Below are 24,252 nucleotides of genomic sequence, written 5' to 3' on the forward strand. Positions count from 1 at the left end.
CCTGCCCGAGGATCAGAGCAGTCATCTCCTCCAGAAACAGGGGCTGGGGCCTTGGCGGACCTCTAGGGAAAGCTGGCTGACCTGTGTGTTTTGGGGCTAAACCTTCCGCTGCTCCTCTGTGCCTTAGCAGCCCATCTCTGACCTGGTCAGGCCAAGCCCTGTCCCAGTGGCTATGGTAAAAGGATACAAGACAGATGAGGCCTGCTGCAGCAAGCTGACATCATCGGCCACAGGGAAGAGCGCGTCGTAGTCCCGGAGGAACCTGTCGGGCAGAGAACAGCCAGGAAGGACAGGGCTGGGGCCACAGAGGCACTGCTCTCCTGCTGGCCACTCCCCGCGTCTGCTGCCCAACCACAAATGCCAGAAGCTTAGTCCATATGGCAGGGGCTCTGGTATGTAAGGCCTGAAGGGGACTGGTGGGAGTGCCACGGGCCTGACCCACTCCTGGTCCTAGCCGGCCACACACTCACCTCCTCTCCTGCAGCAAGGAACTGAAGATCTGAAGGAACTCTTCGACGAAGCCCTGAATATTGTCACAGCTGGAGGAGAACACCAGGGAAGATGAGATCACTCAATGCAGATGATCTGCAGCTCCCCTCCACACCCACCCCACCCCTCTGCAGGGCCTCTGGCCAGCTGGAGGAAAGAGGCATTTTTCTCAGTTTCCCATCTCTGCTCAGCAACCAGGGAGCAAGGGAGAGGGCAGATGCAGTGAAGGACACACCCCGGCAGGGCTTTCACAGGGGCTCTTCCACCTGGGCAGCAGCTCCCAAGGGCTTACCTGCTTTCTAGGACAGGGAGAAGGCAGATCTGGTTCATGAGGATATGAAAAATCTCCAGTAGCTTCTTCCTGGAATGGGAGAGCCTCTGCCACAGGTCACCTAGCAGCCTTTGAAGGCCAGAAAGAAAAAAGAAATAGATATTTCAAAGACAATGAAAAGGCACTGAGGGGGCTTATTCCCCGCAGTTGCAGGTGCCCCCCAACACCTGTCCCCCGGGGCTGACGGCCTCAGAGTTCACTGCTGACTGCAGCTGGCAAAAGGCTATAGGCCCTGAGTGGCTAGCTGGTTCCAGGGCTGCTTCTCAGTTTAAACAGTGGGTCAGGAACCAACATGTAGGTTAATAGGAGCTTGGAGCAACAGCTGAGGGGGAAAGGCTCAGACGCAGGGGCCAGGAGGCTGCTAGGTAAGGACACATGAGCTGGAAGCTGCAAGGTCCTTGGTCCCACCCCCTCGTCTTAGAGATGAGGATGCTGAAGCCTGGGGAGGGCAGGGCCCGTGCTCGGGCCTCTCTCTCCCACAACACTCTTAGTTTTGTCCCCGCCTCACTTGCTGTCTTCAAGCCTCCTCTTCTTAATTGCAGACTCCAGTTCGGTAATTGCTATTTCGTAAAAGGAAGCTAGTCTGTGAAGGCACACGTGGATAAAAGGCTGGATTAGTTTATTAATACCACGCTTCATTAGAAAATCAAACAAACCCAAAGGAGCAGGAAAGGCCCATTTCTTGCTCCCAAATTGTCACCACAACAATTTTCTCCCAGGACCACGCTGGCTCTTCCCCAGGCTCACCCAGATTCCCCAGATTGACCCGCGGTGGCTGGTCCCAGGAAGAGCTTCATGGGAAGTGACCTGTAGCTATGTCCCCCATTCAGATGGGAAACCAAGGCCCAGATAGGCTCATTCTAACAAAGCAATGAGGGCCACTCAGGACTCACTGAGGTTTGAGAAATGGACAGAGGGTCACACTTTTTTCTTGCTCGAAAACTGCCAGCAGGTCCCTACCTCCTATGACGTCAAAACAATTAACTCCTCTCTCTGGTACATGCATACAGCATAACCAACCTTACTTCTCACCTTGGCAACCTCACACCCACCCCTTCCCAACTCAAATTCAAAGTCTCCATCCCACCCACACAGCTCTCCCTGTCCTCCCATGGATCAGCACTCCCACAGCTTCCCACGCAGGCTTCGTCTTAGGCTAATGCCCACAGCAACTGTCCTCCTGCTCCCCGTACCATTTCAGGCCCACCTCCACTCTGGGTGCTTCCTGATCAGGCTCACCCATGTGGTTATTCCTCTCCAGAACCAGATGCACAGCACTCAGAATACGTTATCCTTACAACTTTAAATGCAGCTGCCTCTCTTCTGTGGTGTAATTCTTCCTCTGAACATCTTAAGCTTCCCAAAGCCAGACATGTAGCTTATGTGCCTAGGACAGTGCTGAATTTGTAGCAGGTACTCTGTAAACACTTGTCTGTCGATTGGCTGGCTTCTGGCAACTTCTATGCTAGTGTTGTGCCATACATAGCAGAGGGTAACTAGGCCAAAAGATGCAAGCCTTGCTAGGCCCACAGCAAGGCACCCAGAAGAGGACAGAGAGGGCAGTTCAGCCCAAACAGATTCAAGTGTTGCCAGGATACATTGCTGGAGGGAGAGTAAATTGGAACAACTCCTTTGGAGGGTGATTTGGCAAGATCTATGAAAATTTAAAATGTACATACCATCTGTTCCTGCACTTCTACTTCTAGGAATTTATTCCTCAGATATACTTGCAAAGGTGCAAAATGATGTGTGTGCAAAGCTACTCTTTGCAGCATTTTTCTATAATAGCAAACAACTGAAAAAAATCTAAAAGTTCATCTATGGGGCCTGGTATTCTGTACAGTACAATAGAATGCTATCCAGCCATACCAGAGATTGAGGATGCTTTATGCACTGATAGACATTAAATTTTAAAATAAAATGCAGGAGGCCAGCCAGATGGCGCAAGCAATTAAGTGCGTGCGCTCCGCTGTGGGGGCCCGGGGTTCACCGGTTCGGGTCCCGGGCGCGCACCGACGCACTGCTTGTCGAGCCATGCTGTGGCGGCGTCCCATATAAAGTAGAGGAAGATGGGCGTGGATGTTAGCCCAGGGCCAGTCTTCCTCAGCAAAAAGAGGAGGATTTGCAGATGTTAGCTCAGGGCCGATCTTCCTCACAAAAAAAAAACAAATAAATAAATAAATAAAATGCAAACAGTAATACAGAACTCATAACGTGCCAGCACTAAATTTAAAAGGGAGGGGCAATACATATTGCACATATTTGCTTGTATATGCATATGTATACGCATATCTGTGGAAAATTCCACAAAAAAACTAACGACAATGGTTGTGTGGTGAGAACTGGGGAAGGGGTTGAGGGAGACTTTTCACTATATATTTCATACTTTTTGAGTTTTGAACCATGTGAACATATTATTCATTCACAAAATTAAAGGACAGAGACAGACTCAGACATACTTGAGTATAGTTGAGAGGAAGGAGGAGAAGGTTGTTATGAAAGGGATTAGCTAAAAAGTTGTCTGGTGACTATAAACCCTTGCAGAGAGTTCTGGGGACTGAGGTTGCTGCATTTGCTCAGTGGGCGTTTCTGGCCTCCAGCACAGTTTGAACAGGCTGGGCCAGCCCCAGGCTGTTCGTGGGTCAAAGGCAGTATTACTTGCCAAAGGCAGTGTCACTTGCAGTCAATAGTATTTTCCTTTCTTCCTCTTCACCCCGAGATAGGTGGAGTCACCCCCCTGCCTCCACTGTCCCTTGCAAGAAAGTCAGTTCTTCCAAAATTACCCCTCTATCTCCAAAGGCCCTTTCAAAAGCAATCTGTGCTACATTTGGGAACATGATTTAGGAAAATGGGAAAATGCTGATGATAAGTGAAAATAAGCAAGGCACAAAAGTCTAAGAAGAGCATGATCCCTCATGGTGATTTTAATTGCCTACCTTTTGAGATTTTCCAAATTTCCTACAAGCATTTGCCACATTTACCATGAGAAAAGTTACCTTTTTAAAAAAGTGGACAACTACAGTCCCATCCTAACCTCTTTCTTCCGGGGAAAGTGTCGTTTTATTCTAACATTCTCTGGGAGGCTGTTCAATCCTAATGTCTGATTTTCAAGGGCTGAGGAGATCCAGGAGGGGTCAGAGCACCAGCTGCCATCTCTGGCACATGTCAGTGCTAGATAAATGTTTTGCTCAATGGGCGAGTAAATGACTGAATGGGTGGACGGCTGGGTGGATGGAGTTGGGCAGCTCCCAGAAGCTCCTGAGAATGGTGGGGAAAGATGCCTGGCAAGAACAGCCAGAGGCCACTGAGAACAGGCCAGCCCCTGCTCTTGCCAGGCAACGTGGTTACCAGCCCATGCCCGTGCACCCCTTTCTCACTGTACAAGGAACAGATGCTCATGATGCTAAGTGGGCAAAGAGGGTCTCCCTCCCTGCCCTATATCCTCCTCTACATCTTTCTTCGGCCCAGCAGGATCCTTCTATGACCTCTTTGGAATAAAAGCCTCCAGTGCCTTCCTACCATCTACAGAATAAAGGCCCCACTCTCTGCCAGTGCATTTAAGGCTCCTCACTATCTGACTTCTACCAACTTCCCCGGATCCATCTCTTGTTACCTGCTCCTTTCCTGCTGCCCTGGTCTCCCTACCCACTGCCTCATGTCACACTCCACTCCCTGGCTCTCCCTGGAACACACTCTGGGCCTTCACAGGCTTCACTCTGCTTGCCTGGAATGCACTTCACTTTCTCTGTCTGGAAGATTCCTGTTTGTTCCTCAATACCTCACTTAAGGGTCACCATGAAACCTCTTATTTCACCAGACAGAATTTTGCCTCCCCTCTCTGTGTTCCCAGAGTGCTTCATAATATGGCCACAAAAAAAAGCTGGCCCCACATGTGAGCACATTTGCTTCTTTCCTTGTGTGTGCACTCCCCTGGATTAGATGCTAAAGACCTAAGACCACCTCTTGTCTATTACTCCCTTATAGGAGCTTTGAAACAAAATAGAACTGAATTGAAACTGCCCTATTCTTGGTTGTTGGTTTTTTCCCCCCCTACCCTGCTCTTAGCCAAAAATGGGAGTGCTTTTAAAATGCAGGCTCCACACCGGGAGGAGCCTCATCTGTCTTCTTCACTGCTGTATCCCCAGACTGGAAGAGGTCTGGCACCTTATAAGCACCCAGTAAACGTTTGTTGAATGACGATGTGAATTCGAACCTCTACTTCAACAGCCAGAACTACTGCTGTACCTGTAACAGAAGTCGTGTTTCTGGAAGGTTTGGCAAGCCAAAGGGAAGATTTCCAGAAAGGCCCAGAGCGTCGTGCAGGTATCACAAAGGTAGAGAATGATGTCCTTTAATTCCTGTTGCCAAAAGAAAACACTGCGTTATTCTCTTCCACCCCCGTACACAGCTCTGTGGAGGGTCTGAGACAAAGTTGACAAAGCTGGGGGTCCCCAATAGGCAGATGCCTCATAGGGGGAACAGAACACTGGAGGCGCTGGGCAAAGCCTGGCTGGTCCATCTCGAGGACCACAATCTGGGCAACTCAACCTCCCTAAGCCTCAGGTCTTGCTACTGTAGCTCCAACAGGCGCACACCCCACGATCCCTAGGGTTACTTCTACCTCTATGATAACACGATTCTCTCTTCTAAGCTGAAGGAGAACCCACCCTTGACTCTGAAGACAACGCCTATGATCCTGCCCAGAAAGTACATCCCAGTGAGGACAAGAATACCACGCCTACACTTTTCTTACAATTTGAAGAGGGTATACAGAACACAATGTGCTTTCTCATGCACTTTCCTGATTGTCATGACAACTCTAAAAAGTAGGCTGGGCAGCTGTTAGGGTCTCCATTTTATGGATAAGGAAACTGGGGTTCAGGGGCGGTCAAATGACTTGCTCCCACACCTCTTGGCATGCTCTTTTCTGAAACACTTGTTTAATGCCTGTTTTCCTACAGGATCTCAAGCTCTAGGAGAACAGCTCACAGCTCCCTCATTCCTGCTCTCTCTAGCACTTAGCACAAGGCCTGACATGTGTCCAAGCTCCTTAAATATTTACCTTCTGTCTGTCATCCCCATTAGACTCCAAGGTCCATGAGAGCAGGCGCCGTGTCTGCTTTTGCTAACTGTTTTACCCCCAAGGCCCAGCACAGGGCCTGGCACATGCTGGAGGCCCCTACAAATTTGCTGAATGAATGAATGGCTCAACGAATAACACATTAAGGAATGTGTTGAGCTGAACTAAGTGAAGACTAAATCTCTGTCCTCTGAATTCTAGTTCCCTGTTCTTTCTACTACACCATAAATGAAGCTCCCAGAGAAAAATGAAAGCCTGCTGAAATGCTCTGAACCTGTGTGATGGGAATAGCTGCTTACGGAGTTGGGGAAAGGAGCCGTGAGCAGGGGAAGAAGCTGCTGGGTCCTCTATTAGCCAGGAAGAGACTGGGCTGAAGGGCAACCTCACCAGAAGAGGCATGTCGCTGGGAGTCAGTCGGCCCCTCTCCTCGAGCTTCTGGGGTGTGGCGCTGGCCCCATCCCCTTGCAAACCACAGTGCTGGAGGATATTGCTGAAGACCTGTGAAACACAAGAGGCGATGCTCCCACATCCTGTCAAACCAGTAGCTAGGACCCCTGCCCTGCAGCCAGGACGGGTGATCTGCAAACTGCCATGGAACCTTGAGAATAAATGCCAGTGTTCCAGGGATACCAACCGAGACAATGACCTTCTCAGAGAACAGTCAGAGTGGAAACTAAGTAAAATGGGGATGATGGGGGCATCCTTCTTACAGGATTGTGGTGAGGATTAAAAAAACAAAATGTATGTAAAGCCCCCAGAATCCTGCCGATATTTCCTGACTGGATGGGCTGGGCAAGTGTATGGTAATGAATATTTTAGACATTCAGCAACATATATGTTTTTGGATCCCCTGGAGATGGCGGTTTATGGGAACTATATTGAAATAAAAGACAAATCACGGGACTGGCCCCGTGGCATAGCGGTTAAGTGCGCACGCTCCACTGCTGGCGGCCCGGGTTCGGATCCTGGGCATGCACCGACACACGGCTTGTCAGGCCATGCTGTGGCGGTGTCCCACATAGAGTGGAGGAAGATGGGCACGGATGTTAGCTCAGGGCCAGTCTTCCTCAGCAAAAAGAGGAGGATTGGCATGAATGTTAGCTCAGGGCTGATCTTCCTCAAAAAAAAAAACAAAAGACAAATCACCAGTGAAGGGAAAACAGAGCTCACTGTAAAATCATGTATTTAACGGATGGCGCCATCTTTAAGTATACTAGCATGTAAAATTCTAGAAATTACTGTGAAGACTGGATATCTCTGGGTGGTGGGATTATGGACGAATATTAATCTCCCTCTTTCTGTTTTTTTTATATTTTCCAAATTTTCTACGGTGAGCATTATTATTTTGTAAAATGATTTTATAAAATTTGAAAGCTCTTATTTGAGAAACACAGGTCTCGTATCCCAATACGACTGATGGCAGACAACACAAAATTCACGCCAAGCTCTTTTTGTATGAGTGTTGGGCAGCCCTTAGATTTCAGTCCTGTTCAAGAAGAGAAAAGAATTCGAAGGGGTATGGTGAGGAGGTAGGACACAGAGACAGTGTGGAAATGGGGCTAGAGAGGGGTGGGGAATAAACATCTCTCCGGAGGAACCCCATCAGGTTGGGGCGGGGGTCTGCCTCCCAAGCTCACCCTCCCCTGGGCAAGGCTGAGAGCTGGTACCTGAAGGATGGTGGGCATGGTTTCATCCAGGTCATTATAGTAATTTGGCTGCTGGAGAAAGATGTTTCCTGAAAAGAGAAGAGAAAGGTAGGAATTGGGAAAAGAGGGTGGGGGTGGAGAGGACACATTACAAATGGTTGCCAGCATGTTCTGTGACCTTTCTCCCCTTTCCTAAGCCTGTCTGCACCAGAGCAGTCCTGGCCCCAGGCCCTGCTGGCAGGGAGCTTTGGCTCAGCCCAGAAACTTCCCCAGGGTTGGGGAGGGACCTTGCTCAGTTAGATTTAACCTTTTAAACACCTTGGCCTAGCGAATTACATAAAAGACCTGCCCTGGTCAAACCAGCTCGCCCTGACATCCCCAGGGAGTGATCACACATGGGCACCATGCCTTGTATGACAGCATTAGCTTTGGAAGTAGGAGTTAGTCATCCAGGAAAATTAGGAGATATGATCTCTTTGCTCAAGAAACTTGAATACTACAATCCAGGATTCTTGCCAGGCCACACCTCCAATCATGTGAGGAGACTCTAGGGAGAAATTTCTCTGGAAATTCTCTTACCCTCTGCATTTGAATATGCTAGCCATACTAACCCAGCCTATTCCAAGGTGGGTTAGGAGGCCTGAGAGAGACCTGGAGAAAGATTTGCCACACATTTGAGGTTGTTCCTATAAAATGAAGCTTCTCTCCAAGTGTTTACTATCCTCCAAGTGCTGCTGCTGTGAGCGCGTAGGTCAGAGCATATGGTAACCGGAACAGAAACCAAGTGTTCCGGTGGCTGCCCAAATGGCGAGGGATGGAGGGAGAATCACAGCTAGCTGGGGGACAGACGATGAGAAATGCCAACACCCTTAAGAAGAGGCCAGGGTTCTTCATCCCACTATATTCCCAGCATCTAAGACTAGCTGGTTGTCAGGATGTTCTGAATTCTTGGTGTCCTCTGTCTTTGGGCCAGTCTGTCCTTGGTTTCCTTAATGAAAACCCTGCAGCCCTCGCCCCATCCTGGAGGATTTGAAAATGAATGAGATCAAAGGCCAGATGGGGCTGGGTGAGTAAGCAAGTCACTAGGTGGCTGGACTGTCCATAAACACTTTCTTGGATGACACTTCGTTCCTTGATTCTAGAAAGCTGAGCACCTCCCACCTCCAGGTGGGTCCTGATCCCTCAACCTGCAAAGGTACTCCCTGACCATCTGTGCCCACCGCCCACTCCTGACAGGCAGGCGGTGACAGAGCTGTCTCCCCACCAACCTCTGCTCTTTCTCTTAAAACTCTCCTATAGCTATCCTCAAGGTCAAGTCCGAACTCCTGACCATGGCACAAAGGGCCCTGTGAGATCTGGCCCCTGCTGGCATCTCGGGCCACCCTCTCCCTATTTCTGGCATTGCATTCCTCCCCTGCACCATTCTCAATCTCAGAGAACAAGCCCTGTTCCCTTCCTCTGTGACCTCCCAGAGCTAAGTCCACCATAAGGCAAGTGTTACCTCCTCCAGGCAGCGCCTCCTGTACCCCGGCATCAGAAGCAGGTCTCCCCTTATAACCCCCAGGGCCACACCATGCTCCCCACCAGACCCCGACCACCTGGCAGGGGGAAGGCACTCTTATCATCCTTCCAATGCGTAAGTCTAAGTAACAGGGATGTTTTACAGGCATCAGAATAGATTACATTTCACAATCTACCCCTGGGATCTTCTGAGTCCCTTTCCTCTCCTTTATCTGATTCCAATGACAGTGAAGATCTGACTTTTGCTCTCTTTTTTTAAAGATTTTATTTATTTATTTTTCCCCCCAAAGCCCCAGTAGATAGTTGTATGTCACAGCTGCACATCCTTCTAGTTGCTGTATGTGGGACACGGCCTCAGCATGTCCGGAGAAGCGGTGCATCGGTGCACGCCCGGGATCCGAACCCGGGCCGCCAGCAGGGGAGCGCGCGCACTTAACCGCTAAGCCACGGGGCCGGCCCTGACTTTTGCTCTCTTAAAGAAATAATTAAAAGGTAAGGGACAGCAAAGGCATCCTTTGAAATGTCCCTTCTCAGACTAAAGCAGTTCAGAAGGCCAGAGTGAATGGAAGGTATTGCCAACAGACCCATGTAGTCCTCGATAGCGTCAAGGCCCAATGTACTCCTGCTTTGGTAAAGCAGCTCCCAGAGTCTAACTGAAAGGCCCTGCTTTCAAAATTTGCTGATTCACAATACCAGCCTTGAAGTTAAAAAAAAAAGTGTGGTGGGGGCAAGGTAAGGACTGGGCTTCTGCTCAAAGGACAATCGGCCAGTTTCCTTGCTCCCTCCTTCTCTCCCTTGTCAACCCTCTTATGGCTGATCTGCTTTGCTCAAGAGTTTCTTTGGTAGAGAAAGTGGAGGCTGCCCCTTGCTGTGCCTCCTGCTCAAGAGTTGGAAAGTCCCTTTCTCCACACCACCCCAACACACACAGACCCCCCAATATCCTCCCCAACACACCCTCCCCCAACACACACACACAATGAAGGGGCTCCTAACGCCTGGTCCTGCCCTCTTTTTCTGTTAACCATCCTCTAAGAGCCAAAGAAAGGGCTCTCCTTAATAAGCCAGTTGAGGGTTCTCAATCTGGGAATGAGAACATTCTAAAACACTTTAAAATCTATAAGGGGGTATGTTTTTCTGGAGACAAGCTTTCATCTGATCCTCAAAGGAGTCAGTGACCCAAAAGATTCAGAACCCCAGCAGCAGGCAGAGCTTTCTCACTCCACCTTCGCCCGTCTGGAAGTGTGTCATCTCCCCCTGGATCCTCACAGCCATCTTACACCCAAGAGATCTAATGCTGACCTTGCCTGCACTCACAGCCCAATCCCTCCACCTCCTGAAGGCCCTTTTTCTACAACCAACACCAGTTTTCCTTAGAATCGTTAAGACTTCTCCCTCCAGCTGACTTCACTAAGCCCTGCTTTATTCTGCTTCCCGGATGTCCTTTTCTACCCTGGCAGCCCAACCAGGCTTTCATCTTCAAACCCACACTGAAACACTAGCTTCCTACACGGCCTCCTGCCTCCACCCTCCCCATCCAAGTGTTGCCAGATTAACCTTGTTACCAGATGGCTCCTTGCCCCGCTCCAAGCTCCTAGAGGCTCCCACAGCCTCATCACCATAAGAGCTCCTACTTACCAAGTGCCTGTAATGTGCCAGGCACTGTGCTGGGCACCAGTTCATATTCAACCCCACAACTATACTATAAGGCAGGTATATCATTAGTCTCCCCATTCTTCAGAAGAGAAAACCGAGGCTCAGAGCGGCTAATTGACTTGGTCAAAGTGACATAGCCAGGAATAGAGCTGGGTGTGAATCGGGCAGTTCAACTGTAAAGCCTACCTTCTTAGCCACCAAGCCATACCGCTCCCCAAGTGCTGAAGCCTGGTATGGAGCCCTCCCCGATCTGGCCCCAGCTTCCCCTTTCCTGTCTCTTGCTGCTGCCCTCCTGGAATGCTCTGTCTAACCAAACTGGCCTACTAATTGTTTCTCTAGCTAATCATGTCTGTTTTTGCTCACTCACCCCATCCTCTCAGGCTACAGTAAAATTACTAATAATCTTGCCCTGGGACAATAAAAGAAATTAACCGATGATCAGGTAGTAATTAGATCTGAATGAGAAACCAGAGGTTGTTCCAACGAAAAGGCTGGATGTGAAATTTCATACACATTATGCTTGAATATGTTTTAAAAAAATACACAGAGGAAAGAAGGAAGTAATCAAATGATTGTCTCTGGGAGCAAGAATTTGGTTAACTGCTTTCCTGCATTTTTATACTTTATATTCTTCCAAAATTTTCTCAATTAACATATATTACCCTTATTATTAGGAAATTTAAAAAAAAGGAAAGAAGGAAGGAAATCATTTCAAGAGATAACCCAGCTTTGTAACTGGGCGGTTGGAAGACTGTGTCATATAATCTCAGGGTGAGAAGGCTGGTAGGGGTGTTCATGGTGAGCCCCACTCTGTGCAGGATGCCATGAGCTGCAATTCAAAGATGACTCCACTGGGGTGTTGTTCCCTCTGTAGCATCCCAACAAAGCTTCCGTCTCTGAATGAACCTTCCAGCACTGACAGGATCCTACTGCTGACACCTGTTCCTTTCACAACCCAAAAGAGTCCTCTCTGACCTCTGCCCCCATCTGTTCTCAGCAACAACACAAATCATGACATGTTTGAGGCAGCCCCATCATCCCTGAAGCAGGGAGTGGCAAAGAGCAAGAGCTTGAGACTCAGGCCTACGTCGACATAAGTCTCAGCTTCGCCACTTATTAGTAATGGCCTCTAGGCAAGCCCCTCACCTTTTAACCTCAGTTTCCTTATCTGTAAATGGGGATGATGACAGCATTTATGTCACAGGGCTGCTGTGAGGATCAACTGAGATAACATATGAGGAAGGCTCAGCAGAGTGCCGGGCCCCCAGCAAGCACTCAAATAAAGGTTAGCTCTCATTGCTGTTCTTACTCTCGTCCCCGAAGCAAACTTCCCCACTCCTTCAACTGTTTGACACATGGCCGTATACTAAGACTTCAAGATCCTTGAAGAACCCTGTGTTACACACTTTTGCCTCCACTCCCCCATCACCACCTAGTCACTTCTTTCAGAGTTGACACACATATATCTGTTAAGTCATTTCCAAGCACCACCTGCCGCTGCCACTCTGAATCCCCCTGTGCTCCTCTAGGCATCTGCCTTTGGAACCTCTAGCTCAGTACGTGGGGGCTGTCTCTGCGCATCCCTCAGGCCCCATGCTCTACGCACCTATCATCTTCTGGAGCAGTGGTGAGTTGCCTTTTCCAAAGAGAACGCAGAGATCCAGGATCTTTGGGATGTCAAACAGGAAGTTATTGTAGAGGATTTCTCCAAAGGCAGAGGGGGAAATGAAGTGATCCTAAGGAACAGTGGAGAGAGAAAGGATGACTTTCCAAAAGCACATGCACTGTAAAGTAAAAGCAAACTCACAAGAAACAACCTTCAGGTCCATCAACAAGGGATTGGCTAATAAATGAAGGTCTGTCCCCACTGTGGACATGTCTGAGCCTCATGCACTGACCCAGAGCAAAATCCATTCTTCATTTTAATGTAAAAACAAGCAAAAGCACACTATAAAATAGTCAGTTGGGGATTCATCCTAAAATATTTATTGGTAAATTACCATGATGTCTGGCATTGCTGTAAAATACTCCAAAAAAGAAAAAAAAAAAGAGAAAACTCAGGAAGAGAGAGAAAACAAGATCAGCAAAATGTTGATAATTATTGAAGCTAAGTGATGGGTATATCGGATTCATTATACTTTTGTGTATATTTGAAAAATTCCATACTAAAAAAGTAAAAAACAAAAAAGCAAGATCCTGTATTTTAAATACACACACACAATTGAAAGGAAAAGAAATTCCCTGAAGGAACATTGCCTTAACAGTGGTTATTTTGGGGGGAGGGGATTTTGTGGGTGACTTTTACTATCTATAAAATATTTCTATAATGTTTGAATTGCTTAGAGACAGCATTATTATACTTAAAATCAGGAATAAGAAACAGTAAAGGTTTTAAAAAGCGCATACAAGTTCCTTTAAAAAATCAGAATCGATGTTTTCACCCTCTGACGCACGAGAAAAGACACAGTCATGCGTCAAATGGCAAAGGGGCCCTCGGCTCCCATTGATGAAAACACTGGGTGTAATGCAGACCGACCTGGTGAATTAGAGAATAAGGAGGTGACACAGATTTCTTCCCCAATGGTGGGAATAGAGGCAGAGGGAGACAAAGAGGAAACTCGATACTTCCAGAGCCTTCCTTCCCAGGGGCAGAGAGTCTGGCACAGAGGTATTGGGTGTCGGGTGGTGACCTGTCATGGGATCAGGGGCTTACTTTGGATTCCTTGTGAGTGGACATGCGGAGGAAGGTGAGAAAAACACTTCGATGGAGGCGCTTCTGCATGTCAACAACCTCAGGGGCCGGGGCCACCCACTCATCAAACTTTCGGGGGACATAGCGCAGGTAGGAGTCCAGGCACTTCTGCAGGGTCTCATCAAAGATAACCTAAGCCAGGCGACACAGGAGAGCGAGAATTTGTCACTGAGGCCCAAGGGCTTGTGGGTGGACTGTGCAGGGGCTCACGGCCCATCAGCCCTGGCCTATGGCAAACACTCCAACCCCAAGGGACCAAGGAGGTATGAATGAACCGAGAGCTAAACACAAGTTTCTAAAAATGACACGTTGGAAGGCGTTGTGTAAACATCATTAAGACTGTGATACAATACAGAGCAATCCAAACCACAATTTGCTGTTAAGGATCCAGTGTAAGAAGTAGAGAAAAAAGCATCTCCTAGGGGAAGAAAAACAACAACAGCAACCAACCAACGGCATGTCATGTGCTTTGTCTTAGCGTTAATTTTGATAGAATGTTACCTGGCACCAGAATTTATCGTGAGGCAAGGCCAGGAGCCAGTCGAGGTCATTGGCTACGAAGGTGGCGCGTTCCAGGTACTCCTCCACTAGGGCGGGAATGTTGTCTTTAGGGGGCGGTTTGTATAACACAAAATACCGGTCTGCCTTCTGCTCGGGGTGCTACGGATCCAAAAACCACGTGTTAACGTGGCAGAGGTTAGTCAGCAAGGGCCCATTTGCCAACCCACAGCAATGACAACACTTGGTTGTTCCAACCGGTGACCCTCCAAGGAGCTTCTGAGCATAAAGAACCAAGTGTCTCTAACAAAGGGGGCTTGGTTGCATCTAGGGAACACCAGGTGGGCGTTAAAAACCATGTTTTTTGGAGAATATTTAATGACACAGGGAAAGGTTAAGGAAAGAAATAGCAGAATATAAACCTCTCTATTTAATATAACCAGTTTTTGGATTTTTAAAAAAAGTATATATATTTAATACATTCATATCCTGCTACAGGTTAAAAAAAAAGGGCGAAGACAACACCACAAAGCTAATAGTTGTTATCTCTGGTGGGGGGATTATGACTTGAACATATTTTCCAATTTTTAAAAAATGAGCATGTATTTACTTTTTAAATTATTTTTTAATTATACAAGTGAGAAATGAGCATCTTTTCTTCCAAAACCTTTCAATACTACAGAGAAGGTAGTACCCTACAGAGAAGGTAGTACCACACTCCCAAGTACCCGTGTCCTCCCAGAGGTAACCACTCACCATCTGGTGAGTGTCCTCGCAGACATTTTCTAGGCATTTATGTTAAAATATACCCATACAAGGTATCTGTTTAGATCTGTTTTCATCTTTCTTACACAAATACTATCATACTGTACATATCATTGTGCTGTATCCTTTTCATAATCAGAATAAAACCGCAGTAATTTTTTTTTAAAGAAAAGTGCTAATCAAGTCATTGCAGGTCTCGGCTGAAATCACAAGTTCTCTCTTCCAACCCTTACCTTGCTATGAACAAACCTTACTTTGTTCACCATAAAGAAGAGACGATGAGCTCAGTTTTCTCCTCTGACTACATAAGGGCTGCTTTCTCCAGGGGAAGTGGTAATAGGAGGAAGGCCAGGCAATGTCTCAGCTGTTATCAACCACAATCCACCCACTTCCAGGTCTGTCAGTCCAGGTGGAATAGGAAAATCATGACTGATGGGTCAGTCTCCTCGAGAACCACTTATGCCTCCCTCCTGCCTCACGCAAGTTTTCAAACTGTGGAGTCTTTGAGTCCCACAAGGAGTCCTCGGCGGCCACCTATTGGGTGAGTCTTCAGGATCCCTCCCATTTAAATCAGAATTTACACAGTGAGGTTCCAGGTACAAATCTTCTGAAAAAGCAATCCTGCTAACTGAAACAAGCTCAAAACTACTCTCCAGGAGCTAAATTCATCTTGATTTCCAAGCTCCCCACCCTCCTCTCTCTGTTGACACCTCACCTCTTAGGTCACTTCTTAAGCCAGGCTATTCACCGCTCCCCACTACCTCAACAGACACCACCTCTCCCCCCGAGATTCTACCTTCCTTGCAATCTTACAAACATGTACAGGCACTCTGCTGTGCCTGGTGTGGTGGGGCACATGAAGAAAGCTTCTGTGTGCTCACAGAGCCCATGCTCCACAGGGGAAGATGCACATCTCAGCCATTAAGTGAGCACAAAACAGAAAACGTCACAGCTCAAACCTGGGAGAGGGACCGTGGGAAGGCAAAAGGTGATTAACTGCACCTAGAAGACAAGGGATGGCTTCCCAGAGCAGGCAGCATCCAAGCTGGGCCTTGGAGAATGAGAAGGATTTCTGGATGGAAAAAACAGTATTTTTATGGAGGCATACAACTGTGCCATAAAACAAAAGGCACAGATTGCACTGGGTGGTGGGAGATGGATCTGGAGAGAGAATGCTGGAATGATGATAACAAAAGCCACCACTCAGTGAGGACCCGCCCTGTGCTGGCTGCCAAGAAGGCATGTTCCTATTTCTTTTTTATCTACAACTATTTAAAAGGGAGATAGTATTCTCCCCATTTTACAGAGAAGGAAACAAAGACTCAGTAAGGTTCAGGAACTTTACCAAGGTCACAGGGCTAAGGAGGCAACTGAGGCAAGATTTGAACCAAAGCTTACACTGCAGAACTACTAAATGACCTATGGTACCCATGTGCCATCCTGGTCTCACTGCTTGTCCTTCTCACCCCAGCTCTGACCTCACCTTCTCCAGGAAGTCTCCCCAGCTCCCACCCCTGACTGGGTTAGGGGTTCACCTGGGCTCCCCCAGCACCTGCACTCTGTGATTCCCCAACCACAGCTCCTGTTGAACTGCATCAAAAGGGCTTTCAGATCAGTGGTTGCTGCGGATGGGGAGAGAATAAGAAATGGATTATAGAGAGGCACAAGGAAATTTTGGGGAATGGTAGAAATGTTTATTATCTTTATTATGGTTTCAGTTTTGTGGGTGTATACAGACGTCAAAACCAATCAAACTGTGTAATTTAAATACGTGCAGTTTATTGTCCTTCAATGATACGCCAATAAAGTTATATAAAAAGGGAGGGCTTGCCTTCTCTGTCTCCCCCACAAATATACAGTGCATACAACTCTCAGGACAATCTTTCAGGAGCTTCCGGTGGCTGCAGGGTAACGCTCTTCAGCATGGCCAACAAGACTGCTCCTTGATCAGGAAGCTGTCTCCCTCAGCTTGTCCCTCTTCCCACCTTACCTCCCACTCAATGCTTCTGTCGCTGTCACTATTGTCATCACTATCATTACTGAGTACTTATTATCTTCTAGGCACAGTGCTAATTCACAGACGTCTCATTTAATCCTCATGACTACCCCACAAAGCTGTTCTTTTATTACTCTTTTTGGATCCTGAGGCTTAGAGAGGTTAAGTAACTTGCTCAAAGTCACTGGGCCAAGTTTGTGCGAGATTTAACACAAAGCTTGTGCTCCTTAACTCTGCGATACTGCTTCTACCCCAAGTGACTGGAGGTTGGTGTAGGAGACAGGCTCACTCACGACTCCAGGCCAGCATACTCGGATCCTCCCGCCAGGTCCACCCTTCCATTGCTCTGCCTGGCTCGTGCTTATTCTCCCTTCAATATCCAGTTCAGGATCCCCCTCCTTCGGAAGTCTTCCCTGGCTGGGAGCCCCCTCCTACCACTCCCAAGACCTCCCTGTCCCCACACACCCCTTCGGTCTGGATCAGTGGCCTGGTTCTGTGCTCACATAGTAGCCTGCAATACCTTCTATCACAACCCTGATCACATTGTAGAAAAGCTACCGGTCTGCTTTTCTCTCAAAACATGGGCACCTCAAGGGCAGGAACCATGTCTTTTCTCTTTGTAGTTCCTGCACCTGGCACAAGGTCTGGCTGAGGTCCTTGACTCATTTACCAAATGTTTCCTGAGAGCCCACTATGTGTCTGGCACTGGGAAACCAGAGTGAAGGGACAGGACCAGGTCGCTGCTCTCACAGAGGCCACCATCTAGCAACCCAGGTGTTCAGTACAAGGGGAAGGACAGAGGTGGAAAATCAGACTTGATCTCTCAAGGAGCCAGTCTCCACCGGTGCTGTCCAACAGAACTTACTGCTCTGTCAGTTACACCTGCGCTGGCCAATACGCGAGGCACTCACCACATGGGGCTGTTTTAAATTAACTAAAACTAAATTAAAAATCCAGTTAGTTCCAGTCAAATTATCGACATTTCAAATACTCAACCTCTACATGTGGCAAATGACTACCATACTGGACAGAACAGTTTTAGATTTCCTGATAAATATTCTCCTTACATAAAAATGTTATGTAATGAGAGGCTTTATAGCAGAAAGGTTAAGGGTGTAGGCTCTAGGGTCAGCCTAGCTGGGTTCCCTTCCTGGCTCCAATAATTTCCTAGTTTTGTGACCTTGAATTCTTGGTTTCCTCATCTATAAAATGGGGATAATTAAAATACCACCTCATAGGACTGTGGTGTGGTTTAAATGAGATAATCCAGGTGGGGTTTAAAAAGGTTTGGCCCACAGCGAGTGCTCTATAAATGTTAAGCGCTATTATTAGAGAGCAGTTAGGAAGCAACAGGAAGCCATCCAGAAAGCAGGAAATAAAACACCAAGCTCTTGTTTCCCACGACTTTACTCAAGCCCCCAGAAAATACTTCCTCCCACCTTGTTCGAGTAAGCTCATATTCTTGGGAAAACCGCAAGTGGGTATGGGGACTCCAGTCCCCACGTCTGTCTCCTTCTTCAGCAGCCTGGCACCTCTCCACGGCTCTAATCTCTCTCCACAGCTGGTAATCGGCATGCTCACAGCCTCCTTATTTTTCAGTCTCACAAGCCCTGCTGAGTTTGTATGTGGCACTTCTTAGGCCACTGAGATAAAAGATGGCCCGACCTCTGAAATCAGCGTTCCCTCCAAAGTGTGGATAGCACCGGAGATAGCTCTGAAAAAGGCCTACCTGAAACCTGAACACCTCCTGCAGGGTCAAATCCCCAAGCCCAGCTTTGGCCTGAATCCATTTCTAGGCCAGCTTAGGCTGAGTCAGAGCTGCCATCAGACTCTGATTCAAAATGAAATGCTTTGAGGGAAGGTGAGGGGTGGTGACATGGAAAATACCACTCAAATTCAAGCTGCTGCTTGGAAAGGAAACTTCTACACTGGGCCTGGAAGGACCTAGTAGTGTCCCAGCTACAGAATTACTGACCATAGCCCTTAGGTTATTCTTGGAACAGATAAAGAAGGAATTTACTTTTTGCTTCTGAAATTGCAAGAATGATAATATCAGGCTGAACGGCCTCAAGGCACCGGCTCACCAGCGCTGGTGAAGTCCTCAGCTTCCCTGTCTTCAGGTCCTTATGGGTGATCTGGAGTTGGTCCAGGGGCAGAGCTGGCATTGTGCTGCGTGACTCTCCTGAAAGGAATACAGGTGGGAAGAAGAGAGCAGATACATAGGCTCCCGGGGGCAGGAGCCTGCTCTGGGGCTGATCCCAAAGCCAGGAGACAAGCTTCAGCCTCCGGCCTCAGGGGGCTCCTGATGTGGGCCTCAAATCTAGACTGAAGTGACTTTTCTGCCTAAGGCAGGCGTTCTCAACTGAGGAGGAAAACACTCCCCAGGTGATTCCTGATATATCCCTATCCCCTTTGAGAATTACTGGCTAAAAGTATCTAGATTATTTTTATTATGGCTCCAGCTCCACGCCCTCCTTAGCCTGTGAGCTCTGTGAAGACAGTGCCCAGGCTCTCCTTCTCTTGTTCTTTTTCCCATGACCAGCACAGGCCTGGTACAGAGGCGGCCTCATCAATGTTTGATGAACGAGTAAACATGAGAATACTCTTCTTATAACCCTAACCAGATTTTAAATCTTTTGAGCGTTGGAGCCATGGGCCTTTCCTCACTTGTAAAGGGTGTTCAGATTTTACAGCTTCTCTAGGCTTCAGGGAACAGGGACATGGATGAACAGAAGGACCAGGGAAGATAACAGAATTCATAGAAAACTGCCATTGCAAGCTCCTTTCTACAGAGGCCCCAACCAGCCTCAGAGTCAGTGAATGGCACACCCCACATCTCCTGTCTTCTCGTCTAACGTTCTTTTCACAATACCACTTGGCCTGACCCTCAGGAGGGACATGCAGATTGGCTGAATCATGGAGCAGAAGTGAATGAGGCCCTTTAAAAAACATGTCATGAAAGGCCAGCACAGTCTTAATGAAAATATGGAGACAGGGGCCGGCCCGGTGGCGCAAGCAGTTAAGTGCACGCGTTCTGCTGTGGCGGCCTGGGGTTCGCCGGTTCGGATCCCGGGTGCACACTGACACACTGCTTGGCAGGCCATGCTGTGGCGGCGTCCCATATAAAGTGGAGGAAGATGGGCACGGATGTTAGCTCAGAGCTAGTCTTCCTCAGCAAAAAAAAAAAAAAAAAAAGAGGATTGGCAGATGTTAGCACAGGGCTGATCTCCTCACAAAAAAAAAAAGAAAGAAAAAAAAGAAAATATGGAGACATATCAAGTCTGATATGAGAAAATCATCACTTCTTGAACCCTCACAGATGAGTTGAGGGGCATGGTCACCCATGAGTTACATGGGTTATATATGTATATATGAGTGTCTGTATCTCAGCTATCAGGCCCGGCCTTGGTATTATGAAGACTGATAAGGCAGGGTCTCTGCCCTGGGGGAGTTTATGGTCCAATAATAATAACGACAATGGCAGCAGGAGCAACATGCTTATCAGGCACTGGCGCTCTTCTAAGTGATTTCATAGCATGAACTCACTTTACACATGTTAACTCACTTTACATGTATTAATGCTCATAACAACTCTAAGGCTGGTTCTATTATGACTTCATTTTACGAATGAGAAAATAGAGGCTCAGAGAAGATAAGAAACTTGCCCAGCGTCTCACAGTTAGTAGTTGGTGAGGGGGCTGGTTCTTATCCATTTGCTGCACTGAGTCTAGTGCAGTTGAGCTTGTGCGGCATGTGGCTGCCAGGAAAGCATTTCTAGAGGAGAGCCTTAAGGATCAGGAGAGCCCGAGTTGAGTCTTGATAGTGGAGAATGGCCAGGAAAGAGGCATGCTCCAGACAGAGGAAAGAGCAGGAGCAAAGGGAAGGAGGTGGGAAGCAACTTGGTACACAAGGAACCACGGTTCATGAGCTGTTTTAAAGACTGTGAAGATATCCATCTGAGAGGGATGTAAAGAGAGAGGACCTGTTTGTCTAGTTCTCAAGGCCTGTTCCAGCTCTAGGATCTCAGTGGATCAGACACATGGTCCCTACACACGAGGTGGCCTGAAAAAAATCACAAGGCAAAGTAACAAAAGGGGCTTGGGATGAGTTTTTTGCCTTTCAGCTTTGCAAAACGTGGTTAATATCCTCTGTTGCATGTACATTATTTCTAATCAAGTTACTATCTTACTAGCCTCTTACAACAACCCAGTTAAGGATGACAAGGATTATTATGCTCAGATATCCAAAGAGGAGCCGTGATTTGCTCAAGGCAAATACATTAGTAGCCAAGTTGAAACTGAAGCCCAGCTCTTCTGCCTTGGCACCTGGGTCTCTTACACTGAACATGCTAAAAATACTTCTTTCCTAACCCCCCAGAGATGCTGGGAGGGCAGCTAGAAACATCAGTGGTCTGCTCACCAGTGCCGAAGTCTAAATGACTCATAGGCCCAGTTCTTTCTATGCTCACCTTCCAAAGATGGTAGTGGGAGTGGCCAGTGTGGGGACCTAGGGCGGGGAAAGAGCCATAAGGAGAAGGCAGCTCTCCACGCTTTAAATTCTAGGCCACAGAGTCCAGGCCTAGACAGGTAGAGACAGCACTTGCTTTCAGAAGAAAGCCACTCCTACAAGCCAGTGGCTGGAAGGGCAGCTTAGACTCAAGCTGGTGTGGTGGTTGAAAGAGAACCTTATAGTTCTGCAGCCTGGGTTCAAATCTTGGCTCCACCTTTTCCTACCCATGTTGAGACCTTGAGACAGTTCCTTAACCTCTCTAAGCCTTGATTTCCTCATCTATAAAATGGGGATGATGATAGTACATAATCTCTCGGGGTTGATGTGAGAAGTAATCAATGCTAAGTGTTCAACACATTACTTGGCACATAATAAGCACTCAATAAAGTTTATTTGTTATTATTCAAGTCCCAATCACAGACAGAGCACTTTGGGTTTCCTCATTTACTCGGTAAACACTGACTGAATACATTCTGGGCCCTGGGCTTGTACATGACTATCATTTGGTGTGGTTAGAGCTATAACAGGAGATTTCCAAAACAAGCACAGCAGAGAAAGGGAGGATGTCACAGAGAAGGTGACCTATAACCTGGTTGTTGAAGGACAGAAGGAAAAGATGGGAAAGAAGGGCACTCCAAGCAAAGAGCAAGCATGAGCAAAGGCTCAGAGCCTGTGACTTTGAAGGAAGAGGGAGACATCTGGTAATGTTGAAAGTCAGGAAGGAGATGAAAGAAGTGAGGAGACAAGAGGATGGACAGGAAAGATGGGGCCAGTTCTTCAATGCTATGCTAAAGATTTTGGCCTTTCATCTGAAAGCTGTGAGGAAGCATTTAAGGAGAGGAGAGACACGATCAGAAAGAGAAGACAATAACCTCATGGCAGGAGAGACCTTCTACGAACCACTGAAGAGCAAAGACTGTGTTAATCATCTCATTCATCCACTCAAAGATTTTTGAGCACCTACTATGTGTCAGGCACTGAAGCCCAGAGAATACTAAGGTGGGCAAATAACAGACCTGGTCCTGCCCTTCATAGAGCTTACAGTCTTTATGGGAAAGACAGATACGGATCAAATAACTATACAAACAAGTAAAACTCAATACCATAATGTATGCTATGTAGGTAAGGCCCAAGGGCTATGACAGCATTTAACAGAGAGAACTGAGTTGAAGGAAGGAAGATGTCAAGGAAGTTTTCAGTTTTCTTCTAAATTGTGGGTAGAAATTAACTGGGCAAAGACTAGACTCTAAGTTGCAAAAAGATAAGGACAATGATTATGACAATGCCTGCGCCCACCACTGCAGCCCCAGTGCCAAGCAGGGCAGCAGAAGCCAAAAGTTAGGAAAGGGCTTCCTTCAGAAGAGGAGTTCCGTGCAAGTACCAACTACCATAAGGCCTGAGAGCATCCCTAGGGCTACTGCTGCCTCAGTTTCCCTGACTGTCATCACCCTTCTGGTCTCAACTCAGTATTACTCTCCTCAGAGACCTTCCCAGACCGCCCCATCTACAGTATTCACTTCCCGGTTACTATCATATCTTTAATTATCTTGTGCATTTATTTGTCGTTGACTGTCTGTCTCCTCCCACTAGACTGTACGCTCCATGAGCGCAGGAGCCTTGCCTGTCTTGCTCTGTTTGTATCCCCAGTGCCTAGGGCTCTGCCTGGTACGTAGGAGACGCTGAACATATATTTATGGAAGGAATGAATGAACTCTGAGAAAACTGAAGCCAAGGGTGGGGGTACGGGGTCCGTGACTCGTGGCTGGGGCTGAGCCTCGGACCCCGAAACTCCCGGCTCCCGCGGCCTGGCCTCGGGGGCGACTCACGGTCCCTCGGGCAGCGTAAGGCTCGGCCCTGCAGTTGAGGCGGGGAGCCCGAGGTCCCCTGAAGCACGGCCGCGGCTCCTCCCAGGCCCGGTGCCCTGCATCCGGCAGGGCCCAGCCACACACTCACCTCGGCGGCTCCACTACCGGCGCTAAGCCGCCACCACTGCCGTCCACAGTGACAGCTCCCAGAGCGCCGGCACTTCCGGGGTCAAACGGCGATTCCGCAGGCGCAGACAGGAAGCCTCGGCCCGGCCCCGCCCCCAGCGCCAACTGCCGCCGGGAAGCAGGGCCCAGGGCCACGCCCCCACCCTTAAGACTCCGCCCCCACAAGAAACGGGCCTGGCTGTAACCACGCCCCCTGTCCCTCTCTATCTGTTTCCTGCTCTAGACGAGAAGATGCACGGTGGGCCGAGGGCGGGTAGTGGTTCCACCTCTTGGAAAATCCAAGTATAATACCTGTCTTCTCAGAATCCCAGGCTTCCATCTCCTTCCTTTCTCAGTCATCGTTTTACAAATTTAATCCAGACAAGTAGTTCTAACAAGTCAAAAGTGTAAACATAATGTTGAGTGAAAGAAAGCAGAGAAAGTAGTACAGACTGCAATTTTGTTTATAGGAAGTTCTGGAACAGGCAAAACTAATGACTGATGGTGGGGTTAGGATGGTGGTTACCTCTGGGACTGGTGAATGGGAGGGGCCACAGTGAGGATGGGTACATTCCCAGTCTTCCTCTTGGAGTAGCTACATACACGTGTTCACTTTAGAAAAGGCATCAAATTGTGCACCTATGAGTTGTGCATTTTTCTGTATGTATACAATATAAAAATGTATACAATTAAAAAATGAAGAAGGCTGGGCCGGCCCCATGGCTTAGCGGTTAAGTGCGGGCGCTCTGCTGCTGGCGGCCCAGGTTGGGATACTGGGCGCACACCGCTTGTCTGGCCATGATGAGGCCGCGTCTCACATACAGCAACTAGAAGGATGTGCAACTATGATATGCAACTATCTACTGGGGCTTTGGGGAAAAAAAAAGGAGGAGGATTGGCAATAGATGTTAGCTCAGAGCTGGTCTTCCTCAGCAAAAAGAGGAGGATTAGCACAGATGTTAGCTCAGGGCTGATCTTCTTCACACACACACACACACACACACACACACACACAAATGAAGAAGGCTATGTATAGCTATCT

The 24,252-nt window shown here is 48.0% G+C and overlaps 1 protein-coding gene across 2 annotated transcripts in view; it reads right to left on the bottom strand.

Moving 5' to 3' along the window:
- The window catches only part of ASCC2 (activating signal cointegrator 1 complex subunit 2), a 38,198-nt gene extending 14,925 nt beyond the window's left edge, over positions 1 to 23,273 (bottom strand). Inside the window, exons 1-12 of one of the 2 annotated variants that reach the window (XM_058531734.1) lie at positions 23,194 to 23,273; positions 18,816 to 18,913; positions 13,974 to 14,132; positions 13,434 to 13,604; positions 12,327 to 12,456; positions 7,568 to 7,635; positions 6,288 to 6,398; positions 5,066 to 5,178; positions 1,329 to 1,403; positions 782 to 889; positions 471 to 539; positions 188 to 262 (exon numbers count right to left, since the gene is read on the bottom strand). In XM_058531734.1, coding sequence (XP_058387717.1) covers positions 188 to 262; positions 471 to 539; positions 782 to 889; positions 1,329 to 1,403; positions 5,066 to 5,178; positions 6,288 to 6,398; positions 7,568 to 7,635; positions 12,327 to 12,456; positions 13,434 to 13,604; positions 13,974 to 14,132; positions 18,816 to 18,896 — 1,160 coding nt within the window. In that variant the 5' untranslated portion in view covers positions 18,897 to 18,913; positions 23,194 to 23,273. The remainder of the gene's footprint in view (positions 1 to 187; positions 263 to 470; positions 540 to 781; positions 890 to 1,328; positions 1,404 to 5,065; positions 5,179 to 6,287; positions 6,399 to 7,567; positions 7,636 to 12,326; positions 12,457 to 13,433; positions 13,605 to 13,973; positions 14,133 to 18,815; positions 18,914 to 23,193) is intronic. The other variant, XM_058531735.1, reaches the window with a different exon arrangement.
- Between the last annotated feature and the right edge of the window lie 979 nt (positions 23,274 to 24,252).

Source organism: Diceros bicornis, chromosome 35, assembly GCF_020826845.1.
Source record: "Diceros bicornis minor isolate mBicDic1 chromosome 35, mDicBic1.mat.cur, whole genome shotgun sequence".
Taxonomy (NCBI): domain Eukaryota; kingdom Metazoa; phylum Chordata; class Mammalia; order Perissodactyla; family Rhinocerotidae; genus Diceros; species Diceros bicornis.